The 27707-nt window shown below is 37.6% G+C and overlaps 1 protein-coding gene across 1 annotated transcript; it reads right to left on the bottom strand.

Moving 5' to 3' along the window:
* Positions 1-20478: 20478 nt before the first annotated feature.
* On the bottom strand, positions 20479-26524 carry LOC140227835 (uncharacterized). The gene is made up of 6 exons (XM_072308228.1): positions 26396-26524; positions 25427-25584; positions 24403-24578; positions 23102-23217; positions 22264-22480; positions 20479-20784 (listed from the first exon to the last, which is right to left on the bottom strand). Exons 2-6 carry the CDS (start codon positions 25572-25574, stop codon positions 20479-20481), a joined length of 963 nt encoding a protein of 320 aa, XP_072164329.1. The 5' UTR covers positions 25575-25584; positions 26396-26524.
* Positions 26525-27707: the final 1183 nt, after the last annotated feature.

The raw sequence follows: 27707 nt of genomic DNA, 5'->3' as shown, positions 1-27707 counted from the left end.
TCGCTTGTATAATTGCAGTTGTGTCATTGCCACCTTCAAACTGCACACTCCAAAAGTGCACTTCTCAAAGAACACATGGCACGGACAGAAAAATGATTTGAAACAAGAGTAGTGGCCGGAAGGAAAGATGTTGCGAAAAGTCTTATTTAAAAGACAAGAAAAAAATGCATAGGAAAAGAGATGAATCGATAATCACATCAACGCACTGGTGTCATTAATTTTCTACGACTTTCAAAATCGTGCTCAAAGGCGATGCATCATAGGTATACAGGTTTAGTCACGCTACGTCGCTCTCTCGCGCCAAGATGCATCGTCTGCTCGTCCGGGGTCGGAGGGCCAGAAAACACAGATGGCGGGAAGGTGAAGCGCCTCATTGGGTTTCCGTGATCTCACGGGCTCGGCGTGTTTCGCCTTTCTTTGCTTTCAAACTCTCAGGTTGACGGAATTCCCGCTTTACGGGTGGATGATTTCAGCGGCCCGTTATGGAAGACCTAACAGATACCGGCCTTGTGTCGTATATGTTTTTCCAAAGTGATTACAAATTTATATGAACTGAGAAGGGAAAAAAATGTCCTTTATGATGCATTTTGAAAGTAGTTGAAGTGAACTGTCTTCACGAAATATTCAGGAATGCCAGCGTTGCATATCAATAATACAGGTATTATAGGAAAGATTTGAAAAATTTGCAGGGATTCGTCAGTGAGGGCTGACCATGCATAGAATCATGGTTGTTGTCTGCTAGGCTGGAGCAGCGTCTCTAGTGGCGAAACAGACATCTAATACTTGTATGCCATGGTCATTGATAAAGATGCAACGAAAACATCTGTGTTTTTATGTGTTCCAATAAGGATTATAATATCTATATATATATTTAATTTGCACGCCAAGCAAGATACAACGAAAACGTCTATGAGTGTATATTGTGTTCCAATAAGGATTGTATCTAATATACAATTTGCACGCCAGGCCACTATATCACGAAGCAAGAAGATGATGTAATTCATCATACATAATACATAATTCATGATACAGACTGTGCAAGTTGTTTCCCAGATATGGGAACATGCTTCCTTGGAAGATATCATCTAACTTATATTCTGCTCATAAATCACTGTAAAAGACCCATTTGAAGTGTTACAAGTGTGGTTGTGATGTGTGTGCTGTTGTTTGTGTGTGAGAGAAAACTTTGTATATTGTAATTTATAGTAGTCTAGATTGTTTTATATGGCACACGTAATATAAAGTTTAGTTATACAGTCCAGCTTTTCCTCTCTTTCGCTCCTTTTTGCCCTTGTTTTTGTTTTCCTTTTGTTTCTTTTTTGTTGTTTTTTTTTTACATAACACGACTCCAAGTAATACATGTTTGTTCGACCGAAAGGCTTCAACTTTTCTTTAAAAAAGAAAGAAAGAAAAATCAAGTCTTGGTGGGATGAAACTGATTAAGGGTGTGATACAACAAACAAGTATACAAAACAAAATAAAATAAATAAGAACAAAGAAATATAAACTTTGTTTATATGTTTGGAAGAATGTTTAGAAGAAACTTATTTCACCCATCCTCACAGGCAGATCTCGCTCTAATCACCTCATCTAAAAATGTTGTCAAAATATTAACTTATTCTTCTCTTTTCGTTTTCCAAATATCTTAATCATTACTCCCTTTTAATCTTTAATTCTCACAGTCTCCCCTCTCGCTCTATCTCTTTCTCTTTCTCTCTTAGATTAAACATTATTTTAGAAGAAAACGATCGATCTCGTCAAAGAACAAACACATACTGAACGCCGAGTTTCATTACCATCTCAGTTACTAGCGCAGAGGGCGCACAATTATGCTTGGTCTTTTTTTTTTTCTTTTAATACCATGGTATCTATTATTTCTCTTGACTCGCAGGTGCATCAATTTACCTTGAGTAGGGAGGAACAAGTTTACTTATTGTCTGAAATCCTTCGTTGCCGCCATCCATGGTGAGAAATGCTAGAAATGACGCGCGCATGGTAGTGGCACGTGTAGAAAGAAGGTATCTTATGTGCCAGAATTCACAAATTCGCGCAAAAATTTCTGTGCACATACTGTGTCTTAAAACCACAAAGAAAATTGCACTCACATGTACAATTAAGCTACTACAAACAATTAATGGTTATGACATAAAATTAACATTAAAAACGTTAAAATTGCAGGTGTTTTCATGAGGAGATGAGACACCACGTTGTTCATGCACAGAAATGAAGTCGATGCACTTCAAGTCTGCGGCCGAAGACTACCGGCCTACTCTGCTCGGGCGAATCATCCCCTTGGCTGTCACGCACCATTAGCAATGGACACGGTTGTGATTTATTGCCTTCTAATTGGAAAGGATCGTGTGTTAATTACACGCGATATGTCATAATTACCCACACGTTGGACGATCTGCAGTGATCCCAGAGACCACCCGAGGGCTACGCACAGGTAAGAAACAACAACAACAATAACAACAACAATAACAACATCTCACCGTGTCAGAAGTTCTCGGAACTTACATACTATTCCGTCCACTCATATAAGTACAGTAATGACTTATGCAGTTGATAACACAACACAACACACACACACACACACACACATACACAGACGAACACCTGGTCCATCATACACACATAGATCGCGTCATTTCTATTCAGTTCTTGTTATTCCCTGCAAAGTGTCCTGTCTGTGGTGTGCTCTGCAAAATGTTCGGCCGCGTACCCGGATGTTATTCATTATGGCACCAGTCCCCCCCCCCCCCCCCCTTCGTGGATTTTCTTGAGTGTGTGTGTGTGTGTGTGTGTCTGTGTGTGTGCTTTGTATTTCTTTTGATTAGTTTCGTTGAATGACTTGAGTCGCTGAAAGATGTGACAGCATGCAAGCATCTACATATACGTTTAAGTTTCTAGACATTGTCCGTTTTGTGTTCACTGAATTTTTGTACGACAACAAACATGTGTTATTGGAAATAAACTTTCCTTTGAATTGAATTGAATTGAATTGAACTGCTAGATGTAGTTTTGTGTTCTTAAAGAAGAAATCCACTCCAAAATTTCTTCAATTTCATAGGAAAGAAAAAAAACCCTGCAGAACAGAGCAAAAATCATTAAAATCGGATAAGAAATAAGGAAGTTACGACATTCTGAAATTTCAAAATTTTTCTGAAAGCACTTTTGTCCAGTCGTTATGAATATTCAAATCAGCAAGTTGATGATGTTATGCTGTCACAATTTCTTATTATTTGACACACAGAAATGACAAAAATGTCACATTTCAGCTGTATAGATATAAAACTCAAAGTAAAAAAAAAAAAAGAAAAAATGTTTACCTCCGATATATTTTGGTACGGGAATATGCTTTATTTACATGCATTAGCTAAAAATAAATACTTTTTTTTTCTGAGTTTCATATATGTATTACATACATGAAAATTGTGAGGGCATGACATCATCAACTCGCGCATTTGAATATTCATAAGGACTGGTCAAGAAATATTTTCCGAAAAAAAGAACTGTGAAATTTCAAAATATCATATCTTCCTTATTTCTAATCCGATTTTTTATCATTTCTGTATTGTTCTGTGGGGAATATTTTTTCTCTTTCTTCTAGTGTTGATTTATTTTGGGGTGGATTTCCTTTTAGGTAGTGCCTATTTCACATAGGCCCCTACATATATTGGCTATTGATAATATGACTGAATCTATCCGAGAGGTTGAATATCAGTAGAATGATCATAAACATTTTGACAAAGCTATTCGTTTAATGATCACAATCCGCCATGATATCCAGGTGCTTATGAAGGTTTCCTTCAAGTTTCTATGCCATGTGCGACAGACCTAGTGCGTACTTTTGATGAAATATTTTGAAATCTGTCAGTGTTTGATCTAAAGGTGTACTATTAAGTCTAAGTGTAGTATAGTGTAGTGTAGCGCAGTGTAGTATAGTGTAGTGTAGTGAAGTAAAGTGTAATGTAATGACGTGTAGTGTAGTGTAGTGTAGTGTAGTGTAGTGTAAAAGTCATAAGGTCACCGTTTTCTACATGAAATCAATGAAGACGAGAGAGTTGGGTGAATTGATAAAAGATCGTTCTTTTCATTGAGTTGATAAAATATTCTAGCATTATATAGTTTTGGTCTACTTTTCGGGCACACCAATCTATTCTTTCCACCCTGGATTACTACAGGTAGTGGTTGTGGAGTCTCCCAGATGTCTTCTCGATCAGTTTCGGAGATGCGAAGTAGACCTACGTATCCAGGGTTTATGAAAATCCCGATGCATACAAATCGAGCTTGACAAATTAATTGCGTCCGCACAAATATTTATGTCTGACGAATAATCAGTTGACGACCACCAAGATTCATTCCTTTCTCTATTTATTCATCCACTGACTTTCCATCCATCCATCTATTTATGCATCTATCTATTATATCTCTTTCTCTCTATCTTTCTCTACTTCTTTAATCTACATAGGATACGCGCCTATAGGCAGATAGACGGTGTATTAATCTTCATGATAGTAACTTTCGCTCTTTCACCTTTCATCCTTGCTCCCCCTGTCTCTTTCCGTTATCCACTGTCTTACTTTTAATCTCTTGAGAATCTCTTGGAAATTGATCCTGCTCAGGCAGTCAGGGATAGGTAAAATAAACCAGAGAGGTACTGCTTGTTGTAGGCCAGCCAAAGCACGTGACAGGTGAAAAATGGCGATCATTAGAGACTCCTGACGACTCCAACGAGCTCCAAGATATTTTGTTCCCTCTGGTGTTGGATGCATCTGAGAGTCCGACACGTCATCCATAACACTTAAGCAGCATTATTCAGTTGGAAAAAAACTGGAATGTGTAGTATGATACCATGGAGCTCCTTGATAATACAGCCCTGGCAGAATAGAAGCGCCACTGTGCGAAGAGAAATATGGAAGGGAGAATCTTATCTATGACAGGAGATATGGTATGAAATGAAATCTCAATGTAACTTTGTCGTTCGAGCTAGTCACCGTCGTTTGCCTGCATAGATCTGTAATGTTCCGTGTATACATGTACTTCCCAATTAAAAACGGTATAATATAATCTGCAGGAAATTAGTCGCTGTCGCATGCACAAAGTCGTCCATCACTTTCTCCTCCCACCTACTTTCTTAAAATTTGGTTCTTTTATCACTTTTTTAACCAAATCTATCTCCCCTTTTCTCTTTATCTTTTTCACATCACACTTAACATACACACACTTGACAACAATCTACAGCTGACCTGCGTATAAGCCTGAATTATACCTAACGGACGATTACGGAATTCTTAAAGATGATGTATAGATACTTAGATACATAGATAGAGATAGACAGATAGACTGATAGATAGATAGATAGAAATTCCTTGGTAAACATCATGAACATTCCTTGGAGTTATCTTGTGAACCCTCAACGTACTATTCAAACAAGGAGTGTCTCTATCTATCTATTTGTTTGAAGCTCCTCGGTTTCACGTTTTACAGAATACTTGATTGCGCGCATACTAATGGGGGGACTTAGTAATCTGTTACTACCCCCTCCCCCTTCTCCTCCCCTTCCCCTGTACATCCCACCCGCCCCTCTCGATTATCCTAACCTGTCCTGCAACCGTCCCAAGTGAACTCGACCATAATGGAAACTAATGACTGAACTTTTGACGTAAAAGTTGTGTCCGGACTGTTTCTTTTTTTTTTTCTCCTCCTTCATATGTGAAAATAATTGCTTAGTTTGTGTTCTGCCCTATTTCCAATTTCCATTTACCAGTCGATTGCTTTTCCCCACGGTCCGCCGTTACACATGCCAGAAAATCGTTATGCAGTTTCTTTCTCCCCCCCCCCCCCCCCCCGTCGGCGATAGACTACTTGTCCCTCCCAGATCATGCATGTTATAATAATTATCACTCCGTCCCCCTTTCATTTCAATGGGGTTAAGGGGTCACAGGTCAGTGTTGGAGGTGAAAGGTTGAAAATGTTTGAAATGAGACATGCGTGTCCATACGATCAAACAGGCAGTTGATTCGTCAATCAATGTGCGGGACAGTCGATTCGGCGGACAACAGGGCAAGCAACGAAAGTTTGCGTCAGTCAAAATTGTGTTGTTCTCTTATTTGGCCTTTGCTTCTGGTCATTGCTCGATACATACGTAGGACCGTTAATATATCCCAATGTAATAGAAAATTAAAACTGTGTCAGATTAAAGGCATTATTGGCCATTTGCAAATGAAACAAAAAAAAAAAAACATTCAGTGTTTTAAAATAGTTCTAAATGTGATTTAGGGAAAGAAACAACCAATGTAAAAATATTAATCAGTATAATCAAGATTAAGTATTGTTAAATAAACAAAATGTGAACAGTAGTTACAATGAAATTGCTTCTAAAATAAACCGTCTACAGTTATGGTTTATTGAGAAGATTGGTAACATCTCATATTTTAGGCTTTATTATTAAATTTGTGTATGGTAGGAAGCCTTGTGATACAACATCTATACACATATGCATTAAATGTGATAACGCGGGCATTTTTTTTTTCAATTAATTCGATTCAAATGAATTCATTAAGAATTTTCTGCATTGAATATACATTACAAATGAAATACAGTCATTTCTTTTTCATTTTCAAGACAATCAAACATACAGTGTATACATCCGAACATAATTGAGATAATATACGTGTACAGATTGAAGAAAAGAATAAGAGAAAACGTCAATTGGGAACCACTCGGGATATAGTGAATCAAATGATCTGAATGGATTGTGGCGCATGTATTGGGAGTGAGAATGCAGAAGATTGTCATCAAAATGTTAAAATCACTGCGCCCAATGATAGGCCTATACAGTAACTGGTGGGTTTCTTTCTCGGCTTGTACTTTTGGGAACTTCATTCAGATCTGTATGTACGTGATTGGGATTATACACCGGTAGACCTCCAAAACCATTGAGTTAGTACACGTAAGGTCATGAAATATATGGTGCAGATGTTAAGAATATGATATGATCCTGAATTATGAACTGAAAACTTGAAAGGGGACAAATAGTTACCACAGACAATTCCATCTCCTCTGCTAACTGCAATCAAAATAGGTAACCGCTGATGTTCTTTTATTTCCAAGGCAAAGATGCGACTTTTCAAATAAAAGCGGCAGCATAATTAGCTCGTTGACAAGTGCCACTGTCATTATAAGGAAAGCTGTTGAAATTTGCAGCTTTATGTAAGATTCCTTTCTCCTAGTAAGAAGACAGTACTCGTAATTCAAAAGAGAGAGATTCCTATATGAAATTTGAATGCGCCTTCTATGCAACCAACTATAATGCAATGAGGAGAGACAATATGCCATCAAAATCTAATTACGAAGTCTTAACTATTTAGTTTCGATCAGCCTTCTCTCTTTGACGAAGAAAACACAAACAACATGATAAAAAGCAATACTTTTCCACAACGTTATTCTGTAATTGTAGCCGACGGTCTGTGAAGACAAGCATTCGATACAATACTAAACTTTTTTCCTCTCTCTCTCTTTCTCTCTAATAGATGAAAAGAAGATGATTGTTAACTCGTGTAGATGTGGAATTACATTCGTACGCCAGGTGTCATAGGCGTATGTATTTCACGACAAACGCGTCTCAAGTGTTCTGAAATTTTAAAGGCACACTCCCGTCTCTTTCAAACAGTATCCCATGACATTATCTGTTGCAAAATAATGTCCACCTTCCTACTGTAGAGTATAATATGAGGATAGATAAACTTGAATCTTGGCGTTTTTATTTGGAACATGTTCCAATACGGGTCATGCTGAAATCTTTTGCATCAAGCGCTCCTCCTTGATTTTTTTTTATTGAATTTTCATGCATTTTTGTAAATATTCATACTGATATAAAATCGACAAATTTCTTGTGTAACTGCTGGGTATCATCCACCTGATCATATTCTGCTTTGTAAGACTGGTATCTTGCCCAACTAAGAGTATAAATAAACAAAGATTAATGAGAATTACTCGGAACAGATCACAGCGGTGGACAATAGCATGTGACGTCAAAAGTTGGTAACATTTGATACATGAAATGCTATCATAATGACGTCTGTTTTCCATAAATTCATCCTCCGATTTAAAAATTTGGACACGAAACGAAACGAAACAAAATGGTCAAATATAAGCAAAATCTTTGTTTGTTTGTTTGTTTTTTTAATTTGATTTCTAATGAATAATGAAATACAGGCAAACAGCTCTGTATTGTATGTTTCCGCGAGTAAAGACAACCATGGGGTTGATGTCGAATAGTTCGAGGTCTGGGTGACAATTACTTATTTTTGTGATTAAAGCAATGACAATGATTGCATATTAACGAAGAACGTAGATGACATTGCCAAGAGAGTCGGGTGCTGAGGATGTATGATGACGATAAAATGATGACGAACGATGATGACGCTGAGGAGGACGAGGTGGCTGACGAGCTCAGAAATGAAGGAGAAGCGAAGACTGAGGAGTTTGGTATTTTCATTTCAATCATTGATGATCATGTCCCTTTCAAAATCTTATCGATGACGAATGATTAATTGATCTTCATGAATTATCAATAATTTCTTTTGAACCACCTTCTGGAAATGTAATGAACGAAACATGTGAGGTTGATCCCATGAGTTACTGGAAAAAAAAAGAAGAAGAAAGAAGCAAAGTGTGGCATGCTCCTTTAAGATTGATAGAAGACGAAAGGTTGTGATGGATTAAAAACAATTGTAGCAGAACATACGAAGTCATCGGGGGACGATCGTACCATCGCACTGGGTCCGACAGTGATGGATCGAGCAGGGTAAATTGATATTTCGGGAGCTCCTTAGTGCCTCCTCTGCGTCTTGAATCCCGAGGACCGGCCCCCTTTTCTTTTCTACCTGTCTGCAAACAGACCGTCCGGAGCCGCTGGATGACAGGGTGCGACGTGACGACGCGGTCCCCCGAGAGCGCCGGGCCCTCCAAAGGTTGGCGAGCAGGTTGGCCAATTTTCTTCTTTTCCCCGATAAGCGACTCTCACAGGCTCACGTGGATCCAGAGAGAAGCAGAAGAAAGGGGGGGGGGGGGGGGAGGAGGAAGTCTATCCCACTGTTACAATCGATATTTCTGTGTCAGGGGATTGAGAAAAGTGTATTTAATGCGATCGGGAGGAATTCCTCGTTCTCTTGCCCCTCGCGCATGGGTTTGATCAAGGAGAGAATATAAGCTTGCCGACAATTTGCCGTCAGAGACGCAACTCGACATTGATGAATTGCGCAAATCATCTGAGACATACAATCTAATCGTAATCTCTCCTGGTCTCTTTCTCTCTCCCCCCCCCCCCCCCTCTTTCTTCCCCCCCCCCCCCCCCCTCCAAGTTGTCCTAACTTCTCTCCCCATGTTTCGTCACAGGTCACAGTTACAGTTATCATTTCGGTTTCCATCCAATGTCCCATGTCATTTCCTTTCAAATTTGATTATCTTTCTCTCTTTTGAAAAACATTTCCTGGTCTTTTCTTCTTCTTTTAGGGGGGGGGGGAGGGGTGCTCAATCTCCCGCTGAACACAATATCATTGCCACATGTGAAATTCATATCTACTCGAGTTATGCTCCCGATATGTTTCCTCATTTTTTTTTTTATCAATCTAATACCCGTTTTGTTTTTAGTCGTGCTATTCGTCGTAACTAACTACAATATACATGGTATCATGTCGATAGATGCATTGGCTAGCCTCCAATTTGAGACGAGTTCTTTCGGATTTAGAATCAATATCTGTCGTCCCAAAACGGGTATACTGAACAGTACCAACAATCATTAAAAAAGTGTATAATATTTCATAAACAAGAGTACCATAACGAAATAATGCATAATGTACATGGAAAGACAAATTAGTATATGATATGAAGTCATTCTGTTTGCGCCCTACAAGAGCTATCGTGTAATTTCTTTTTTTACCCACTTTTTTAACGCACATTTATTTAGATAAAATACCAAAGTATCGCGAGAGTGAGCGATAAGTAATTGAATATGTAATACATTATTATTATCATCATCATTATTACTATTATTGTTATTTGATACATAACTAACGTAGTCAAATCATCCTGTACCGTCTCAAAATGATTAAAAAAAAAAAAACTCTTTCGCAGTTAACCCCATTCTAGAAATTGGTAGTATGTATTCAGGATTTAAATTATGAAAAAACACCATGCAAAGTTCACTGTACAGTATTAAAACAGTACAATATGAAACATTACAATATAGTTGACATTGGAGTGTATTTCCACACCATGTGCTAGTTGCCTCCAATAAGTCAAACCAGGAGAACAATGGAAGTTTCATCAAAATCGGACACATCATGTCCGAAAGTTAGGATAGTATTATAAAGTTTTGCACGTACTCTCCAAATGTTTTTGCACCAACAGAGAAACAAGTCGTCTTTTGGTCCATGATTGAGCAACTGCAACTGCAAAAGAAAGCAAGCAAGAAAGGAAAGATCATCGTCGCTAGAAAATATAGTAGCTCATCAAAACATTTTGCGCGATGGATAGAACTTTTTTCTGCATCTTTTACTGAAATTTAGTGAAGATTATTTTGATTGTCAAATGTGATACTTCTTATAAGGCCATGATATCACTACCTCATCTAATTTTAGATATTTTTTTCTTTACCTATTTCATTTTTTATTTTACTTTCAATTTATTTCATTTAATATTATTTCATTTCCAGCAATACAAAACATTTACATACTTTTTTTTCCTTGCATTACTTTTCATGAAAACATCAACAATGGAGCAATTTAAAATGTCTATGATTGTCCATATTACCGGTCGGATTTCGATAAAACATGTACTATTGTCAGGTATGTGTTTGCGTGATTTTCCAACTTCGTTACATTTCATTTCATTCCATTTTATTTTATCTATTTCACTTCCAACAAACAAAAATACAGTAACAGGAAGGTATTTAGATACACATAATTACACAAAATCAATACAGCATTGTAATAAGAGAAACACAACGAACTGAAAATGTGACTTTGATGACAATATAAATAAAATTGGTTGCAAATAGAGGAGGGTGCTAAAGAAAACAGAGCTTTTATTTTGCAGATACCTCATAAGTCAGATACCTCATAAGCAACAACTATTTACTGAACTAATAAACTAGGCAAGTTGCCTAAAATAAAGGAATTCAAATAAGGAGTTGAATTGTGAAAGTATAACCACATCCCATCGAAAAATACCATTGTTGTCTCAATCATTTATGTCATTAATATTTGTAAAAGAACAAATTAATGGAAACGACGTATCATTTTGAGGCAAGGGATTCCAAAACCCGGAGGAAAAAAAAGGGAAAGGAAAAATGGATTGACAATAACGTTCATCCATTCTCGTTGCTGGAAGCACAACATAAGAAGAAATTTAAAAAAAAAAAAATCTGTCATGTCTGTAGTGTCATTCTCAGGTAGTGAAAAAGTAGGGCTCCTCTTCAAATGGGGTGACCATATTCAACATGCGCCGAAACTGCGTCGCGTTTGAGTCTGATAAGCCACGGCATGATCTTCGTCAACGATCAAGACAGGGCAAGATATGGGTCGCTTGATGGTGATCTGCTCTGTGTTAGGAACCACAACACAGAACAAAAATAAAAATCTTGGTCAATCAAAGGAGGAAACGAGAAAAATCTTGACGCAAGGCGCAAAGTGAGGTTCGTTGTATACACGGTGCATCGCGTGCCTATTCAATATACTTACGGTGCAACAAATTAGCGCGATATGCGCGGATTAGATTCAAAATTGCGATGTTGTCGTCTCTTATAGGAGTGATTGATGATTGCTTCGCACATCGTTCCGTAACCTTTCACGCACTCGTGGCCACCTGGGAGAGAAGTCCTGATTTGGAAACGCGGACCTGTCTCCGCTAAACTGTAATTACACGATGATTCGTCGTTATAGGCATGAAGCGGCAAAGGGACAGCGCGTGAGAATCAGTTTTTTGATGAATTGGTTCATCTTCTTCTTCTTTTCCTTCTCCTTACCATTGTATTCCATCTCTTGTCAAAAGCTGTCTTTAAAAAGCGTAAGATTTATGGCTATTTCGATTCCTGCTGGCATTCTCATTCCACTTTACTCGGACGAAATCAATAACGTGAATCCTAGGAGAGAAAAGTACGAAGCAATCTCACAACGATTTCAGACTACTTCATAACATGCGTGTATACACTCAGGTAAATAAACGAATCGTACACTGTGTCATATTATCTAATACAGGGAGAAAACTACATAGGCGTATCTATTTCAGTGATAAATTATGGTATAATATTCTGTTATATAATATGATATTAGACAACAAAGAATGATATATAATATAATATAATATAATATAATATAATATAATATAATATAATATAATATAATATGATATAATATAACATAATATAATACTTTTTTGTTGTAATACATTGTACGTTTTATTTTCATTGAATTGTACAACAGACATAATAAAATATTGAAAATAAGGTTTCATTTGAATCGAAATGAATTTAATAATTTATTTATTGTCATTATTCATAACATATTATATCATATTGTGCTGTATGATGTATTATACTATATATTATATTATATTATATTATATTTTATTACATTATATTATATTATATTATATTATATTATATTATATTATATTATATTTTATTACATTATATTATATTATATTATATTATATTATATTATATTATATTATAACATATCATTATAATGATATTATATTACATCATATCATGCCATATTATCATATTATATCATATCACATCATGCCATGTTGTATTAAATGATGGGCTACTAACTACTTATCAAATATATTTTTAACTACACCTTGTGCATGTAGCAGGATTATCCACCCGATTTCGATAATCATTCTTTTTTTTTAGAATGTTGGTTGTGATACAGATAGACTGCATCAAATATTGATAATTCAATCGTCCTGATCTTTCAGAATCTGTTCTGTGTGTTTTTTCATTAAGCCTATATATTCATTATATATTCATTATCTTTTTTGTGTGATGTGAGTGTGTGAGTGTGTCTCTCTGTCTGATTGTGTGTATGTGTCGGTCTGTCTGTCAGTCTGTGTCATTTCCTATGGTATCCCAGCATGATCCACACCCTGAGCTAAGATAAGATAATAGCCCTCATTGACAAGCACCATGGGTGGTCTTCATAAAAAAAAAAATATGAGAATAGTCCACTAGAAATGGCACCTCGAGTATTCAACATCAGGTCATAACCGTTATAATTTGCGGTTACGGGGTCAACATGCACAAGAAGTAATCGGTGAATACACCTTGTTATATATAGCAACTTGAATTTGCTCTGCGTTCTCATGGACGAGAAATTCTCATGGACAAGAAAGCATGATAAAGTTGTTTTTTTTTTTATTTATGTCTTTATTGATTTTCAAAACAGTAGCATAACAAAAATAGATACAATCAAAAAGCACAGTATTCCATAATGTACTGTAAAAAAAAAAAAAAAAAAAAAAAAGGAGAGAAAAAAGAGAAGAAAAAAGGGGAGTACATGTACAATATCAAAAAATTAAAAAGGGGGCTGGGCACAAGTAAAATTATGGTCCTTCAGGGCAATTATATCATACTCTGCAATATAACCAACAAGGTCATGATATAAAACAGTTTTGAGAAGATGTTTCACAACATTCAAAACATCATACATGTAGAGAATATGTGATAGCTGAGGTGATACTAAAAAACCAAAAGGCTTACAGGTCAAATTTCCATTTTCTAAAATAAACAGAAAGCTTGCTTCTATTTTTAGCAACACAATATTCAGTTTCTTTAATTGTTTTCGAAAAAGACTTAAAGGCTATGAAGTTTGGAGAAATATTTCTAAATTTACATGTATAAATATAATATTTCAGCACCCAAATATTATTTTAAGTTCATTCAAGCTGTGTTCAAGTCAACTATCATTTATTTCCACCCAACAAAGTTCCATCACAAAGTAGGCCTATACATTACACAAATCATAATTTCATTGTTCTATTAATTTGTAAGAAATACAAAATGCCGCGTGGATCTTTAAGTATATCAAAGATTAAACATAAACATTATAATATTGCATTTGCATCTGAAATAAGAGACTATCAAGATTACAACCTATATGTTGTATAAAATCAAATGTATATTTCAATTCAATTCAATAGTTTATTTATTTCCATCATCGATAAAAAAGAAAAAGGGAACATGATCCAAAGTGGTACAATTTTTCAGTTTGTCTTACATTCGTCTGATAAAGGCATTTTTTTTTTCAAATACAATATGAAGTATATGCACGAATGATGTCATGAAAAAGAAAGAATGCACTTTGCCATGGCAACAAAGATAGTAAATAATCATAACGATGGAAAACAGTGTTCCACTAAAAAGCCAAGCTTGTAAGACGTGGAACACTGGAACAAAACAGCAACAGCACCAATTTGTTATATCAATAAAACATATTCATTTTAAATTCTTCTATATACTATTGTACATTTTTTTACTCATTGATATATGATGCTGATACTATGACCAATACTTACTATGATTTTTAGAATGCAAACATTCATCTAATAGTGACGGTATGGTATAATTATTGATAGAAAAATCTCCGGAAATCGTGGCCGCGTCAATCATACAAATGAGCACAACCGAACTTTACAACGTCTTCATCTAAAATCTATTCATGTGCTCTTACTGATATTGAAATACCGTCCAAAAAGGCGATGGAAATCAGCGGGGAACGAGAGCGGCAGAGGTATAACGTTCTTCCCCTTAAGCACTGGGGAAGGTGTGGATCGCTAGGCCGAAGGTGTTAATCCGGTCTGTCGTTACCAGGACAGCTGGTGAAGTCATCAGCGAAAACCCTCCGTCTTCGGCGCCCGTCGAGACGGTGGTGGGCAGCCTCGAGCGAGTCGACGAGTAGACCCGGTAGACGTGGGTCCAGCCTTTTAGTGAGATTTGAAACAAATGAGCAAAGCTGGAGGTATGTTTTTCTTCTCTGATTCTCTTGAAGAAAGGGGGAGAGATGGAAAGACGAATCATGATAATCATAATAAGTGATCATAATGACAGGACAGTTCTAATAAACAGCTATAAAATAACCATACGCGAATACGTAGACATACAAAATGAGAATGAAAGTGATATATGCGATCATCATAAATGCATATTGCACCCGCAATCGAACAACTGAATGGGTGATTGTGAATCCATGGATATGTGTGTACGAGGGAGAGAGTCTGTGTGTGTGTGTGTGTCTGTGCGTGTATGTGTGTTTGTTGTTGTTTTTCGTCAAACAAAGGCGTTAGTTTGTAGCCGTAAATCTTTATTTTAGGACGTACTTCTCTTTTCTTCTAAATTTCTTCCAGTAGTGGTATGGCATCATACATTTTCAATTCCGAGGAAGAAAAATCTACCCAGCACATTTTCGTCGGAATCCATCGCTCGACGATGAAGTGATTGACATGACTCTTAGGTGGTACAGAGTTCCGTTTCAACTTGGGAAACGATCAGCAGAGCCCAACATCGCACGAGCGCAAAGCGTTACTAGAACGTGATGGGTAAAGAGAGTTCCAACAAAGAGGTTCAAACACCACGTAAAGAAGCTCTCTAAGTGCCCTGTGTCAATATGATCGTTTTCAATATGATTTTATTCTTAAAGGGTATCATCATTAATCATTACAAATATTGCAATTGCTTGCCGCCTTTTACGTACCATTGATTTGATTTGATTTGATTTGATTTGATTTGATTTGGCTGTCCGTTCTCTCTAAAAAAATCGAGTGAAAATGTTCACTCTTGAAGGAGTGAATACAAAAAAAAAGAGTGAATTTAGAGTGGAATTGGATTGAATTTCAAGTGAAAATGTTCATTTTCACTCATTTTGGAGTGACCTCAGGGATCACTCGAAGATTTTGGAGTGATCCCTGACGTCACTCTAAAACGAGTGAAAATGAACATTTTCGCTCAAAATTCACTCCAATTTCACTCTAAATTCACTCTTTTTTGTATTCACTCCTTCAAGAGTGAAAATTTTCACTCGATTTTTTTTTTTAGAGAGTTGGTTTGGTGAAATTACTCGTTCAATAATCCGATAACAAGTCAACTCTCTTTGACAGATTGTTTTGGGACAGACATCTCTCCCTCGTGTCATAGTCAAATCCAAATTACATTCACAAACATACACTCACCCAAGCACACAAACAGACAAACCTTCAAAATATTATTGCTCCTCTTTTATTTAAACATTTGCGTACATTATACTGATTATTGTCTGGAGCATTTTCGCTGAACTTTTTAATTCGTCCAAAAAAAAAAAATCATCTGATACTTGATCCATCTGTATTTTTCTTTGTATATATTTCATATGTTTCATATTTTCTATCTTTATGTTTTCGTTGTTTGATGTGATGTAGAGCGAGCCGAGTCATAGGAAGAGAGGAAAAGATGTAGGCCTACGACAAAGCCCGGTAATACACTTTGTCATTTAGGCAGTAAGGCGAAACATTTGGATCGAGACAAGTGGCTTACAGATGGCGCTCTTTGTTTTCGGAGAGTGGTAGACTCAGAATTTGAACAAACGACATGGTCTGCGATGGACACACACGCACTCACGCACATATTTTGTACAATATCTCGTGATGCCAACCAAGTACCACAGAAGCTCTTGCAATATCTTGAATAATCGTATCTGCATATCCTATCTGGGTTTTTTTCTTTTTGTGGAAAAGGTACATTTTACATATCTATTTATCTATTCATCTCTCTCTCTCTCTGATATTATATTATGTATTACACGTGTATATGTTTGTATTTATATTTCCTGTGTATTTGTGAATGTGTGTGTGTGTGTGTGTGAGTATGTGTGTGTGTGTGTGTGTGTGTGTGTGTGTGTGTGTGTGTGTGTATGTGTGTGTGTGTGTGTGTGTGTGTGTGTGTGTGAGTGTGTGCGGGTGATCATAGAAACTGTAAAGGAAAACAAACATGAAGGTTGACATTCTTTCATTCATTCATTCATTCTTGAGCAGTCCTCTCCCCGCCCCCAGATATTCACCATGATATTCACAATGGCACTATCTAATAAGACAGATACGGTGTATGCAATCATTTGTGAATGCCTCTCAGGTCTGAAAGCTCAGCTCTGCTTCTCCCACGCACCCAGTTTCTCTTCTCGAGATGCTTCCCTTTGAGGAAAGTGGAAATTCATTATTTTGATTATGACAATTATGACAACATTACGATTCATATTAGAACAATAGATGGCGCTATTTCAGTTCAAATACCTAGTAGGGCAATGCGCTGTCACATTTGAAATGGGTTTTGAGAAGAAGCCAGTTCACAGTCGTGGTCCCTCTACCGAACTACACAAGAAAAACAGCGAATGATGCCGACCCCTCGTGGTTCGCCCCACCAGGTGACTAGTAATAGTCAGCAAACAGTATCAACCTGGCACATTGTGCTACATGTATTATGCTTGAATGAATAAACAGTTACCCAGTCTGAGCATGTGCAAATGAAGGCCAATGTCGATCTTCTTTTTAAATTTGGTTTATTGCCCGTTTAAAACTGGATAGATCTTCATGAAAATTTTGTTGTAAAATATTCGTGTATAAACTAGGCGCATAATATTATCTGAATGTACTTGTGCATTCTTTTCAGCCAAATTAACGAAAGACAGTCATGCAGCAATGATACTACTTTCTGCTAGGCTTTTTCTCAACTGCTCTTCTGAAAGTTTATTCCATGTTTTATAAAATATCACACACACTTTAACATCTAAGTTGGTCCTTTTTGCATTTAGTACTCAAAAGCAGTCTTTTATCATTGTGACCAGCTCAAATCAGACAAAGTACACCAAACTTCAGTCAAGATATACAAAAATATTTTATTAAATGTAATATGTCATATACTTTTCTTTAGTACTCCTCTCATAGGAGATATAAAATGTAACATGTCACTCATTTTTGCAGTGATTCATATATATAGGGGAATCCATTATCACAAAATCCTCGGGACCAACCGTTTTCTTTCGTCATATCAAAACTTTATTATAGCCAAACAAATTAGCTAAATAAAGATACACAAATAATAATTTTAGGACCTTAATTTTTACTTCATTGTAACGAAATTCTTTAATAACCACATTCGTTCATCTTGGGCCAAGTTTTTGTCTGTTAGATGCTGCAAGCTGTGCAATTGCATCGGCCAAATAATATCCATTTATGTGTGACCAAGAGTTCAAAAGGTCTGGTGTCACACATTTAACAATAATGTCACTTTATGCTGACAAAAGAAAGTTGAATTGCACTCATCTCTACTATAATTGCATCAGAGGTTAGGTTCTGGTTTGTCACAGGGAAACAAAAGAGCACAACATAATATAGACAGAAAGAAAACAGGAGGATAGATAGATGATAGAAATATAGATACATGACAGACAGAACGATAGATACTGTAGGTAAACAGAGATAAAGAGATATAGCTAGCTAGCTAGACAAATAGATAGATAGATAGATAGATAGATAGATAGATAGATAGATAGATAGATAGATAGATAGATAGATAGATAGATAGATAGATAGATAGGTAGATAGATAGATAGATAGATAGATAGATAGATAGATAGATAGATAGGTAGGTAGGTAGGTAGGTAGATAGATAGATAGATATGTAGATAGATAAGTAGATAGATAGCATATATTCCAACTAGATAGATAGATAGATAGATAGATAGATAGATAGATAGATAGATAGATAGATAGATAGATAGATAGAGATATAAAGATAGAGACGAATAGATAGACAGACAGAAAGATGAATAGATAGAGGTATATATGGATAGATACTGTTTATATATAAATAGGTACATAGATGGAGAGAGATACAGATAGAAAGATTGATAACTATAGTAAATAGTTAGAGAGACATGTTATACAAGTGGTGGGGCAGACAAATAGATGGATAATAAGAGAACAGCAGGAATATACACAGGTGAGTTTACATCAAAAGGAATCATAAGAAATGGAGGAGAATTTGACACCACCAAGATTTCATGTGGATAACTTGTCATAATGATAACGACTACAATTCAATGACATGACTCATGAAGAGGGAACACTGTGGATCATTTAAGGAGTACACAGACGATCCTACCTTCCCCATTTTGTAGAGATCCACTGTTAGAATTTGGATTCATGAGTGAAGGAAACCTCCATGTAGGGCGTTTTTGGGCAGCAAGTAATTACATGGCAGAAATTTGACAGTGAGTTATGACATGCTGATACATCTCTTCAACATTCTCACAAGGCTGAATGAGTGTTAAGAAATCAAACTGTGAATCCTTGGGGCAGAACAATGACAGTGAAATTCTGTCCTAAAAATTTCGACGTCCCTATTTTCAGTAAACACAGATACACACAAATTACTACAATATGCTCTATTTATCTACTTTACAATTTCAGTTAAGAAAGTATATGTATGCTACAAGGTATGATACAAGACATTAACAGCCTTTCAATCTGTATCTCTAAAACATAATAATGCACTGCATAAAAAAAAAAATTTTAAAGGTAAAATAATATATTGATGTTTACCTCTAATAAACTGATATTCTAGTAAATGCACAGGATCCCATCTTTGGGTTTTTTTGTTTTTTTTTCTGTGTAAGCAACGTTCAGCAATGACACATATGGCTGCAAGCACAAAACATATGCAAAACAGTGTGCACATAAAACAATAAAAAATTGAAAGAAAACACCGATGATTGCAAAGCCTAGCTCAGAAGACCATAATTCAAACTTGAGTGTACAGTGTATTGAAGCACTTGAGTCTGCACCCGCAGGTGAGCTAACAGCCAGTGTGGCCAAGATATGGGGAGGCGGTGGTGGGGGGCCAGAGGAGTACAAGTTGCAGAGTGGCTCCCTACCTGTGAACCCCATTAACCCGTTGAGGACGGGCTGATATTGCTATAACACATATTTCCCATAGAAACCTACCCGAGTAGACTCGGAACTAGCCTTCAATGGGTTAATCATTGGGTCACCATGCTCACCTCAGACTCATCTAGAGTTCAGTGGGGGCACTGCCTGAGGAGTTTGTAAGTGGTCTAAGACATCTTTCAAACCTTCAGTGCCAAGCAATATGTGGGACCAAAGGACTTTGGACGTGTGACACAGCACATACAGTAAACAAAGACTTGAAAAGTTATCCAAATCCTCCTTCTGGCAATCCCGATGATGCTTCAACATCTTGCTGTGACACATCACATTGACCCGGTGCTTCAACTCATATTGCAGACCGTCACGCCTCATGATGATCCAACGTACGTAGTCATCAATGTTTGGCAGTATTCTTCCCCCTCTTTATGGTGAAGGAGCCAGCAGGGGGGGGGGGGGGGGATGTATTACCCTCACTCCTCAAGTCCATCCCCCTCATCAACTGCAGTCGACCGTCGTCACGTCCTGTTTGCAGTAGGTGACCTTCAGCCCCCTCTCGGTGCACAGGGTCGCCATCTTCACGCAGGTATCCTCCGACAAGGTGAGCTTGACCGCCAGGAGGAGCAGCTTCCGGAGGCGGGGGCACCCCTCGAGGACCGCCACGATGTCCCGCTCGGTCAGGCCGCTCACCCAGGACACGTCCAGGACCTCCAGGTGTGGCAGGTGCCTGGGGATGGTGTGCAGGGAGGCGGTGGTGAGGTGGCTACAGCTGCATAGGTTGAGGCTCTTCAGGTGGGGCAGTCTCTGCGGCGATAATAAAAGTTTCAGAAACTTTGTTTCAGTGATGGTTATTAACCTTAGTGTGCTTTGAGTGCCGATTGCCACAGAAAACACCAAAGCATTGTACACACTGTCCAAAGTCCTTGGCAGAGAAATGGTTAAAGAAAAGAAGCCATCCCATTTTTTCCATTGCTTTAGTGATAAGATTTGAAGTGATGAACAAAGTGGGAAAAGTTACTCTAACATCAGTGACAAAAAAAAAGAAGGTTCTTAAAATTACAAAGCTTCATGTGCTTTCGCACAATAGCAGTGGCGGATCCAGAAGGGGGTGCACCGGGCACACACCCCGTCTTTATTTTTTGTTTTGAAAAATAAATAAAAAGGAAAATGGGGGCGCATGCACCCCCCTTTAATTTTGTATAAAGGTGCCTCCCCTTTATGGAAGTCCTGGATCCGCCCCTGCAATAGTTAAAAAGTGGCCAAGATCCATCATGCAAATCAGATGATGTGTCGTGGCCTTACTGATTTCTCATTGACTTGCACACAAATCTTCAAAAAAAACTTCGACTAGAGCAGTACATCATATCTGTATAATCAATATTGATGTAAAAAAAAATTATGCAATTATGATACTTGATGAGTTAATCTCAACCCCCCTTTTTGTTCAAATGTAGAGTCATTCTCATTCCCCATCACCTGTAACACCTGCAATGACAACACCAACACATAAATAGGCTGAGCTGTTCTTCCACCAAGCCTTCAACACTACCAAGATATGATGGTTTATCTTTTAGTGATGGTGAATTCTGTAATCTGTGTGGTCAATCAACCATAATGCTGCAATATAAGAAGTATTACATGAATGAGGTCCAGATTGTCCCCATTGTATTTTTGCATTGTTCATGCCGTTCACACTTGATCTGTTAACCTGTTGAAGATGGTTTGATTTTGCTACAACATGCCTTTCCCATAGGCGCTTGCCCGAGCATACTTGGGACTTGTCCTCAACGGGTTAAGATTTAGTACTACATGTACTATCTAACGCTACATGCATGCAACAGTTAGTTTATCATATGAAAGAAAGAGAAGAAAGCACAAGTGGTAGGTTGACCAAAATATCTCAAATATGAATTATGGGTCTAATATATTTTCATCAAAACTTTACCAATGAGATTATACAGTTAAAGATAAAATCATTGCCCCTGCTCGTTCTCATGTCATATGGGACATATCTACAGCCTGGTGCCATATTCCATTCGGCCTTTTGCACCAGACCAGAATATGGCACCAGGCTGTAGATTTTTCTATTACATGAACAAGCACAGGTAACTAACATTGTTAGTCCTCCATATTCAATCCTTGAGCCTCTACTCACTGACTCACTGAACAAAGCAGTCAACTTCAAGGAGGGGGGGGGGGGGGTGCTCATGGTTTGTTGGGTCAAAGGTCAGTGCTCCCTCCCCCCAGCCCCACCCAAACTTACAAATCTATTTTGACACAAACCTTCATGAGGTAGATGAGGACATGGTCAGTAACAAGGTACCCACAATCCTTCAGGCTGAGGTGCTCGAGGTTGGGGCACTGCCGGACGATTATCTTGGGTGCGCGCTGTGTGACAAGGGCGCCCCCTAGGTTGAGTGTCTGGATGTTGGGACCCAGGAGATTCTCCAGCGCTGTATTGGTCAGCTTTCCTTTCCGCTTCAGCCTGTGGAGGAGCTCGCTGAGGACATAAAGCACACAAAAAAAAATCATCTCAATTATAACTGCCATACAAAGTTGGTTTTTATTATAAAAAATAGAAACAGCTCTATTTTAATCTCCCTAAACAGAAACTATGGTAAAGTAGGCATGATAAGGGCAGCATTTCATGAAACTTGTCAGTCATTGATAACTGTTTTAAGGTCCTGAAATTCTCCTATCTGATTGGCTGAGAGCAAATTTGTCAGTAAAAATCACTGACAAAACACTTGTATCAGGGGGTATTCAGGAATTCTGTAAAGGGGAGGCGCCTTTACAAAATTAAAGGGGGGCGCACGTGCCCCCCCCCATTCTTTTCTTTTTATTTCTTTTGTTTTAACAAAAAATAAAGAGGGGGCGCACGCCTGGTGTGCCCAACTCTGGATCCGCCACTGTGTATTGTGTTGTGAATATACAGTACTATATTTTGGCATAAATGTATTCAGAATATGTAAATTGACAGTTATTTTTTATCAGCATGATATGATTTGTAATTTTTTTTTTCATTGAAAATGAAAATGAATGATATGTGATGCGCTCTGTCGAAATAAGTCAAAAGTCGCATTATGTGATATAAAATAAATTGAAATGTAATGAAATTTACCCAATGAGAAATTCATCAGGACAGTCCTCCAGACAGTAATCCTTGATGTTGAGGCAAATTTGATTCTGGCACTGCTCCAGAAGACGGGGTACTCTGGTGCCCTCGTGGTAGGGGTTCTGTAAGAACATTAATTGGGGATGGACATGGAAGTTGATATTAATGACTGCTTGGAAGATTCCAGCATAGAGATTCAGACTGGACAGAGTTGACAATGACTTGACATATAGTACACTCGCATTATAATAAACACAGTTACAAAGAAACTCTCGTTACAACAAAGTGAAAATTCAGGTTAAAAAAAAAAATTGTATCTACCATAGTTATGTACACATACCTCAATATTTGGCTATAACGAACTTTCGATACAACAAAACAAAACTGCCGAACACGAGGACTTATAACAGGAGTCATTGTATTACTTCTTTCCTTGTTTTGAGTCACACCCTTTTATACTTTCAAATTCATCTTTTATCCAGAATCTAAGAAATCTACGAATTATTTCCATATGTTTTCTGTGTGCTTTGGGGTGTGTGTGTAAAGTTTGTGACATTTCCAGCCTGAGCTTTGCCACACTGAGGTTAACATTTGATTAGAGAATCGAGCAATGACATTCACACACCAAAACATTTGCCTGAAAGTTGAGACACCACCACCGGTTTCAACACTAAGGTGCAAGAAGGCAATGAATCTACCATCACATGACATATGTGAATTGCATCCTACGTAACCCAAAATAGTCTGTTGGTGTATTGTCACGCAAAATGAAAAAAGCAATGTGTGATTGCAGCAGGCAATGTCACAAATTTTCATTTTGAGACATAGGTGAAGTTTCACCTCTGTCTTTCATTAGATGATCGTACAATTTTTATTATTTTTCATTTTTTACATCAGAGAAATAATTCATTTGTAAATTTCTTAGCATTGTTGAGTGACTCAACAAAGCAGAAGCAATCAGTATAACTAAATATAAGACTTCAACCGCATTCCTTCTAATCAAACACTGTATAAAGGACAGGGTCACAAAACAATTGGTCACAGGACAATGTTTATATTAAATAAAGGGAACTTCCAACAATGCACTGCCAAATGTAGCCTTCTGCAGGTTGTAACTACTAAAGTGAATGCATGCCATGACAAACAGACAGAGAGAAAAAGAAGCATATTATAATCCCACATCTCTTAACCCGTTGAAGACTAGTCCTGAGTGTACTCGGGCAGGTGTCTATGGGAAACCTGTGTCAGAGCAAAATCAGCTCGTCCTCAATGGGTTAACCATCTCCCCCTGAATGAGGGAAGCTTACCCTTTCTAGTCTCCGGGAGTACGCGGCACGGACGAAGACCTCATTGTGTTCCCTCTTGTACTCAAACCGCCGCTTTCCCTGGTAGGACAATGACCCCTTGACCTCCTTCAGTACGTCCTCCGCGGAGAAGCGCGACAGCATGGGAACTTCCATCAAATCCGCCAGCTTGACAAAACCTGAGAACATGAAGGTGATGGTTATAGCTAATCGTATTCAATGTCGAACCAACTTCTACATGTTGCACTGTTATATCTTAGTGTCCACTGATAATGTGCAGTATATGAAGTAATCTAAGACATATTGAGCACATGCATAATTGTGTACATACATGTATGCTTGTACAGGAAGGAGTTCCTTTTGCACCTCCCCCCTCCCCATACATGACCCTGACCATAGTAAGCCTAACTGTAATTCTAGGACCGAAGAATCCAACACAGATCCAATTTTTCTAACTTTCTCACTTTACACACTCGGAAATATAATTTCCTGTCATGAATGATATTTGGGTTGTTTTGTTGTTTTTTTCTTACTCTCTTTTAGTTTCAGGCAGGAAGGGATACAAAAGGAGCTCCTACCCTCATACATGCATGAATAATCACATTAAAAAGAAAAAAAAAACACTACTTAATCCTACCTTCTTTCCTGACTTCAGTCAAGTAGCAGTGCTGAAGACGGCCACACACTTGATTTCTTTTACTATGTATTTTATGCCATGTGGCCTATATCTGTTGTAACATAATTTCACTTTAATGTAATATCAGCAAAAAACAAACAAACAAAACAAAGTTTAATGAACTAATGTCAACACATTCATCATCTGGGTTATAGTTGATTAGTTTAATGTCATCAACTAATTTGGATGAGAAAATCATTTGTAGGATATCGTAGGACTTTCTCTTTGACTTTTGCTGGCTTGTCTGAAAACTAAATCACGTTGAACTGCTTCATGATCTCAATAGCTAATGGCCTTCTTGAAGAATTCTCAATTAACTCAATACCTGCCACAGATATTCATGATACTCACCTCCCTCTCTCACCGACAGTCCTTCCTTCATGGCTCCGTATCTGAGGAGGTAGGCCATCTTCTTGCCCAACTTCTCGTCTCCCTTGAATTCCTTCTCTCCATCTTTTGCCTCCGAGGAGAGATCGAGAGTGACTCCTGGACACGCCATAACTTCAGATCTGTGCAGAAAACAACAAAAGCCGAGAGGATAATATCACTGCCAGCCAGCTTGATATCAAAAAGGTTCCCAAATTTAGTGCACCTTCTACAAACTTGTATTGCGCAACTTGGAAATTGCTGTCTACCACAGGATAGTGCCCACGGGACTCCGGTAATGCAGTAAAAATCTTTTAATCTCATTGCAGTCGACAACTGAAGAATTAGGCTGCATTTTACACTACAAAACAATCTACGGTTCCAAGAAACGTATGTTCAGGCAAAGTCATCTTATGTAACATTTTGCACATCATAGCAAGCAAGCAGGTATTCTCCACTATAGTTACCAGTATCCATACTTGCAAGAATAAACCAACTCTTTCAGACTGTCAGTGTCAATCATTGCACTGAAATTTGATTGATTTTGACTGTGCTGTGGCACCATAATCATTTGAATATGAATTAATTAGAACCACCTTTATAATTATGCTACACCATGTACACCTTGTGTCCTTGATCCACTACCGGCGCCCGGGTACACAATTTCACGTCACAATCTTGGCTCTTTTCAAATGACGTCGCCGTTGACCAGAGTATGAAGTCCTTAATAAAACACATGGACTCAGACCAATGCAATGCAACGCTATTGCTATCACAATGTCAGTATCACGATCCCAGACCCAGTGGCAGTGCAGTGTCAACGCATCGCAGTATATACGCCATACTACGACTAACACGATTACCAGTACATGGGACCGGAGAATATCACTACGAGTAGTCTGCTGTGTAGTCAGAGCTATATATTTGCTCTAATCAACTTTACCAGCTACTTACCATACAAGTGACTTTGTTCACGGTAATGTAGACTGTTCACATACTGGAGGATGTCCACAAATGTCTTTGTGTTATACACGAGAAGAGAGGCATGATGCAAAATCTGGCCATATCTCTGCAACACTCACACACGACACTATTGCAACACAGATGGAAACATGATTTCCTTGTTTCAGCCGTTTTTGGCTATTTTGCCTTTGTTTGTTTTGTTTTGTTTCTAAATACTGTGTTTGTCTGGAACATGTATTAAAGTAGAGAGAGAGACCTACCTCCCAAGATAAAAATAACGAGTCTTAATTCTTCGATGTCTATATTCGTTGTATTTCCCATCAATCATTTGTACGAGCGAGTACAACTGTATGTTTGACAACTGGAATGTAGGCTAGGGTGGCAAAAAAAGTGCTCGAAGGTCAGTGAGAAGGGATCGCTTTTTGAATGGAAGCGGACGATAAATACTAGGTCAACTCAAATCAAGAGGACCCCTAGTATTGTCAATCATTATCATTACCATGATCGTCATCATAGCAATAACAACAAAGCGAGCATAACGATGATGACTTATGATGATAGTTTCGACAACAATAATAACAATAGGCCTATCTAAATGATCATAATACAAAGAGATTTTTCTCCTCGTTACTCATGGTAAGCTCTTTGTGATAATAATACTAGAAATTCTCTTGCTTCTTTACATCAATTATTATTATCATTTTTATTATTATCATCATCATCATCATCATCATCATTACTATTACTATTACTATTATTGTTGTTGTTGTTGTTGTTCATTATTATCATTACTGGTGTTATCATTGTTTGTTTTGTTTGTTTAATAGATACTTTATTTTCTGCAAATCAACAAATCAATCAGCAAATCAATATACATAAGGCACATGATCATGAATATGTGGAAAATATACAAAATAGATTCAAAACAGAGTCGTTTGACTTGCGTAAACAAAGATATAAAAGGTATTAAATTAATGATACAATATACAGTATGCATGTCTATGCAGCGGGGATTACAACAATTATAATTATGGAGCGATAATGCAGAGGGCCGCCATTGTAAGCATAGCTTGAAAAGATGGCCGGCCAGAGGAAAAGGTAGGGGCGTATACTGGTAATACTACAATACAATACAAATTCTGCTGCGAAGATAGCAGGGGAAAAACGTGATGGTGGTGGATGTGCGTGCAAGTGCTAGAAAGTGCAGAAGGGCAGATATGCTGGAATGTAGAATAATCGAATTGGTTTGCTGAAAAAGGGAACGGTATGCGATGTTGCTATTTGGGAGACCAACATTAATCAT

This window comes from Diadema setosum, chromosome 4 (genome assembly GCF_964275005.1).
Source record: "Diadema setosum chromosome 4, eeDiaSeto1, whole genome shotgun sequence".
Lineage (NCBI taxonomy): Eukaryota > Metazoa > Echinodermata > Echinoidea > Diadematoida > Diadematidae > Diadema > Diadema setosum.
Note: the sequence above shows the minus strand (reverse complement) of the source record. Positions and strands in the feature narration are given on the sequence as shown.

What these genes read in the sequence shown, in the direction of transcription:
- LOC140227835 (XM_072308228.1), bottom strand. Translation starts at nt 25,574, where the DNA reads ATGGCGTGTCCAGGAGTCACTCTCGATCTCTCCTCGGAGGCAAAAGAT. An exon ending in ACTCCCGGAGACTAGAAAGG is followed by an intron (nt 23,218 to 24,402) that starts GTAAGCTTCCCT and finishes ATGTTCTTACAG; the next exon opens with AACCCCTACCACGAGGGCAC. An exon ending in TCCTCATCTACCTCATGAAG is followed by an intron (nt 20,785 to 22,263) that starts GTTTGTGTCAAA and finishes TTATCGCCGCAG; the next exon opens with AGACTGCCCCACCTGAAGAG.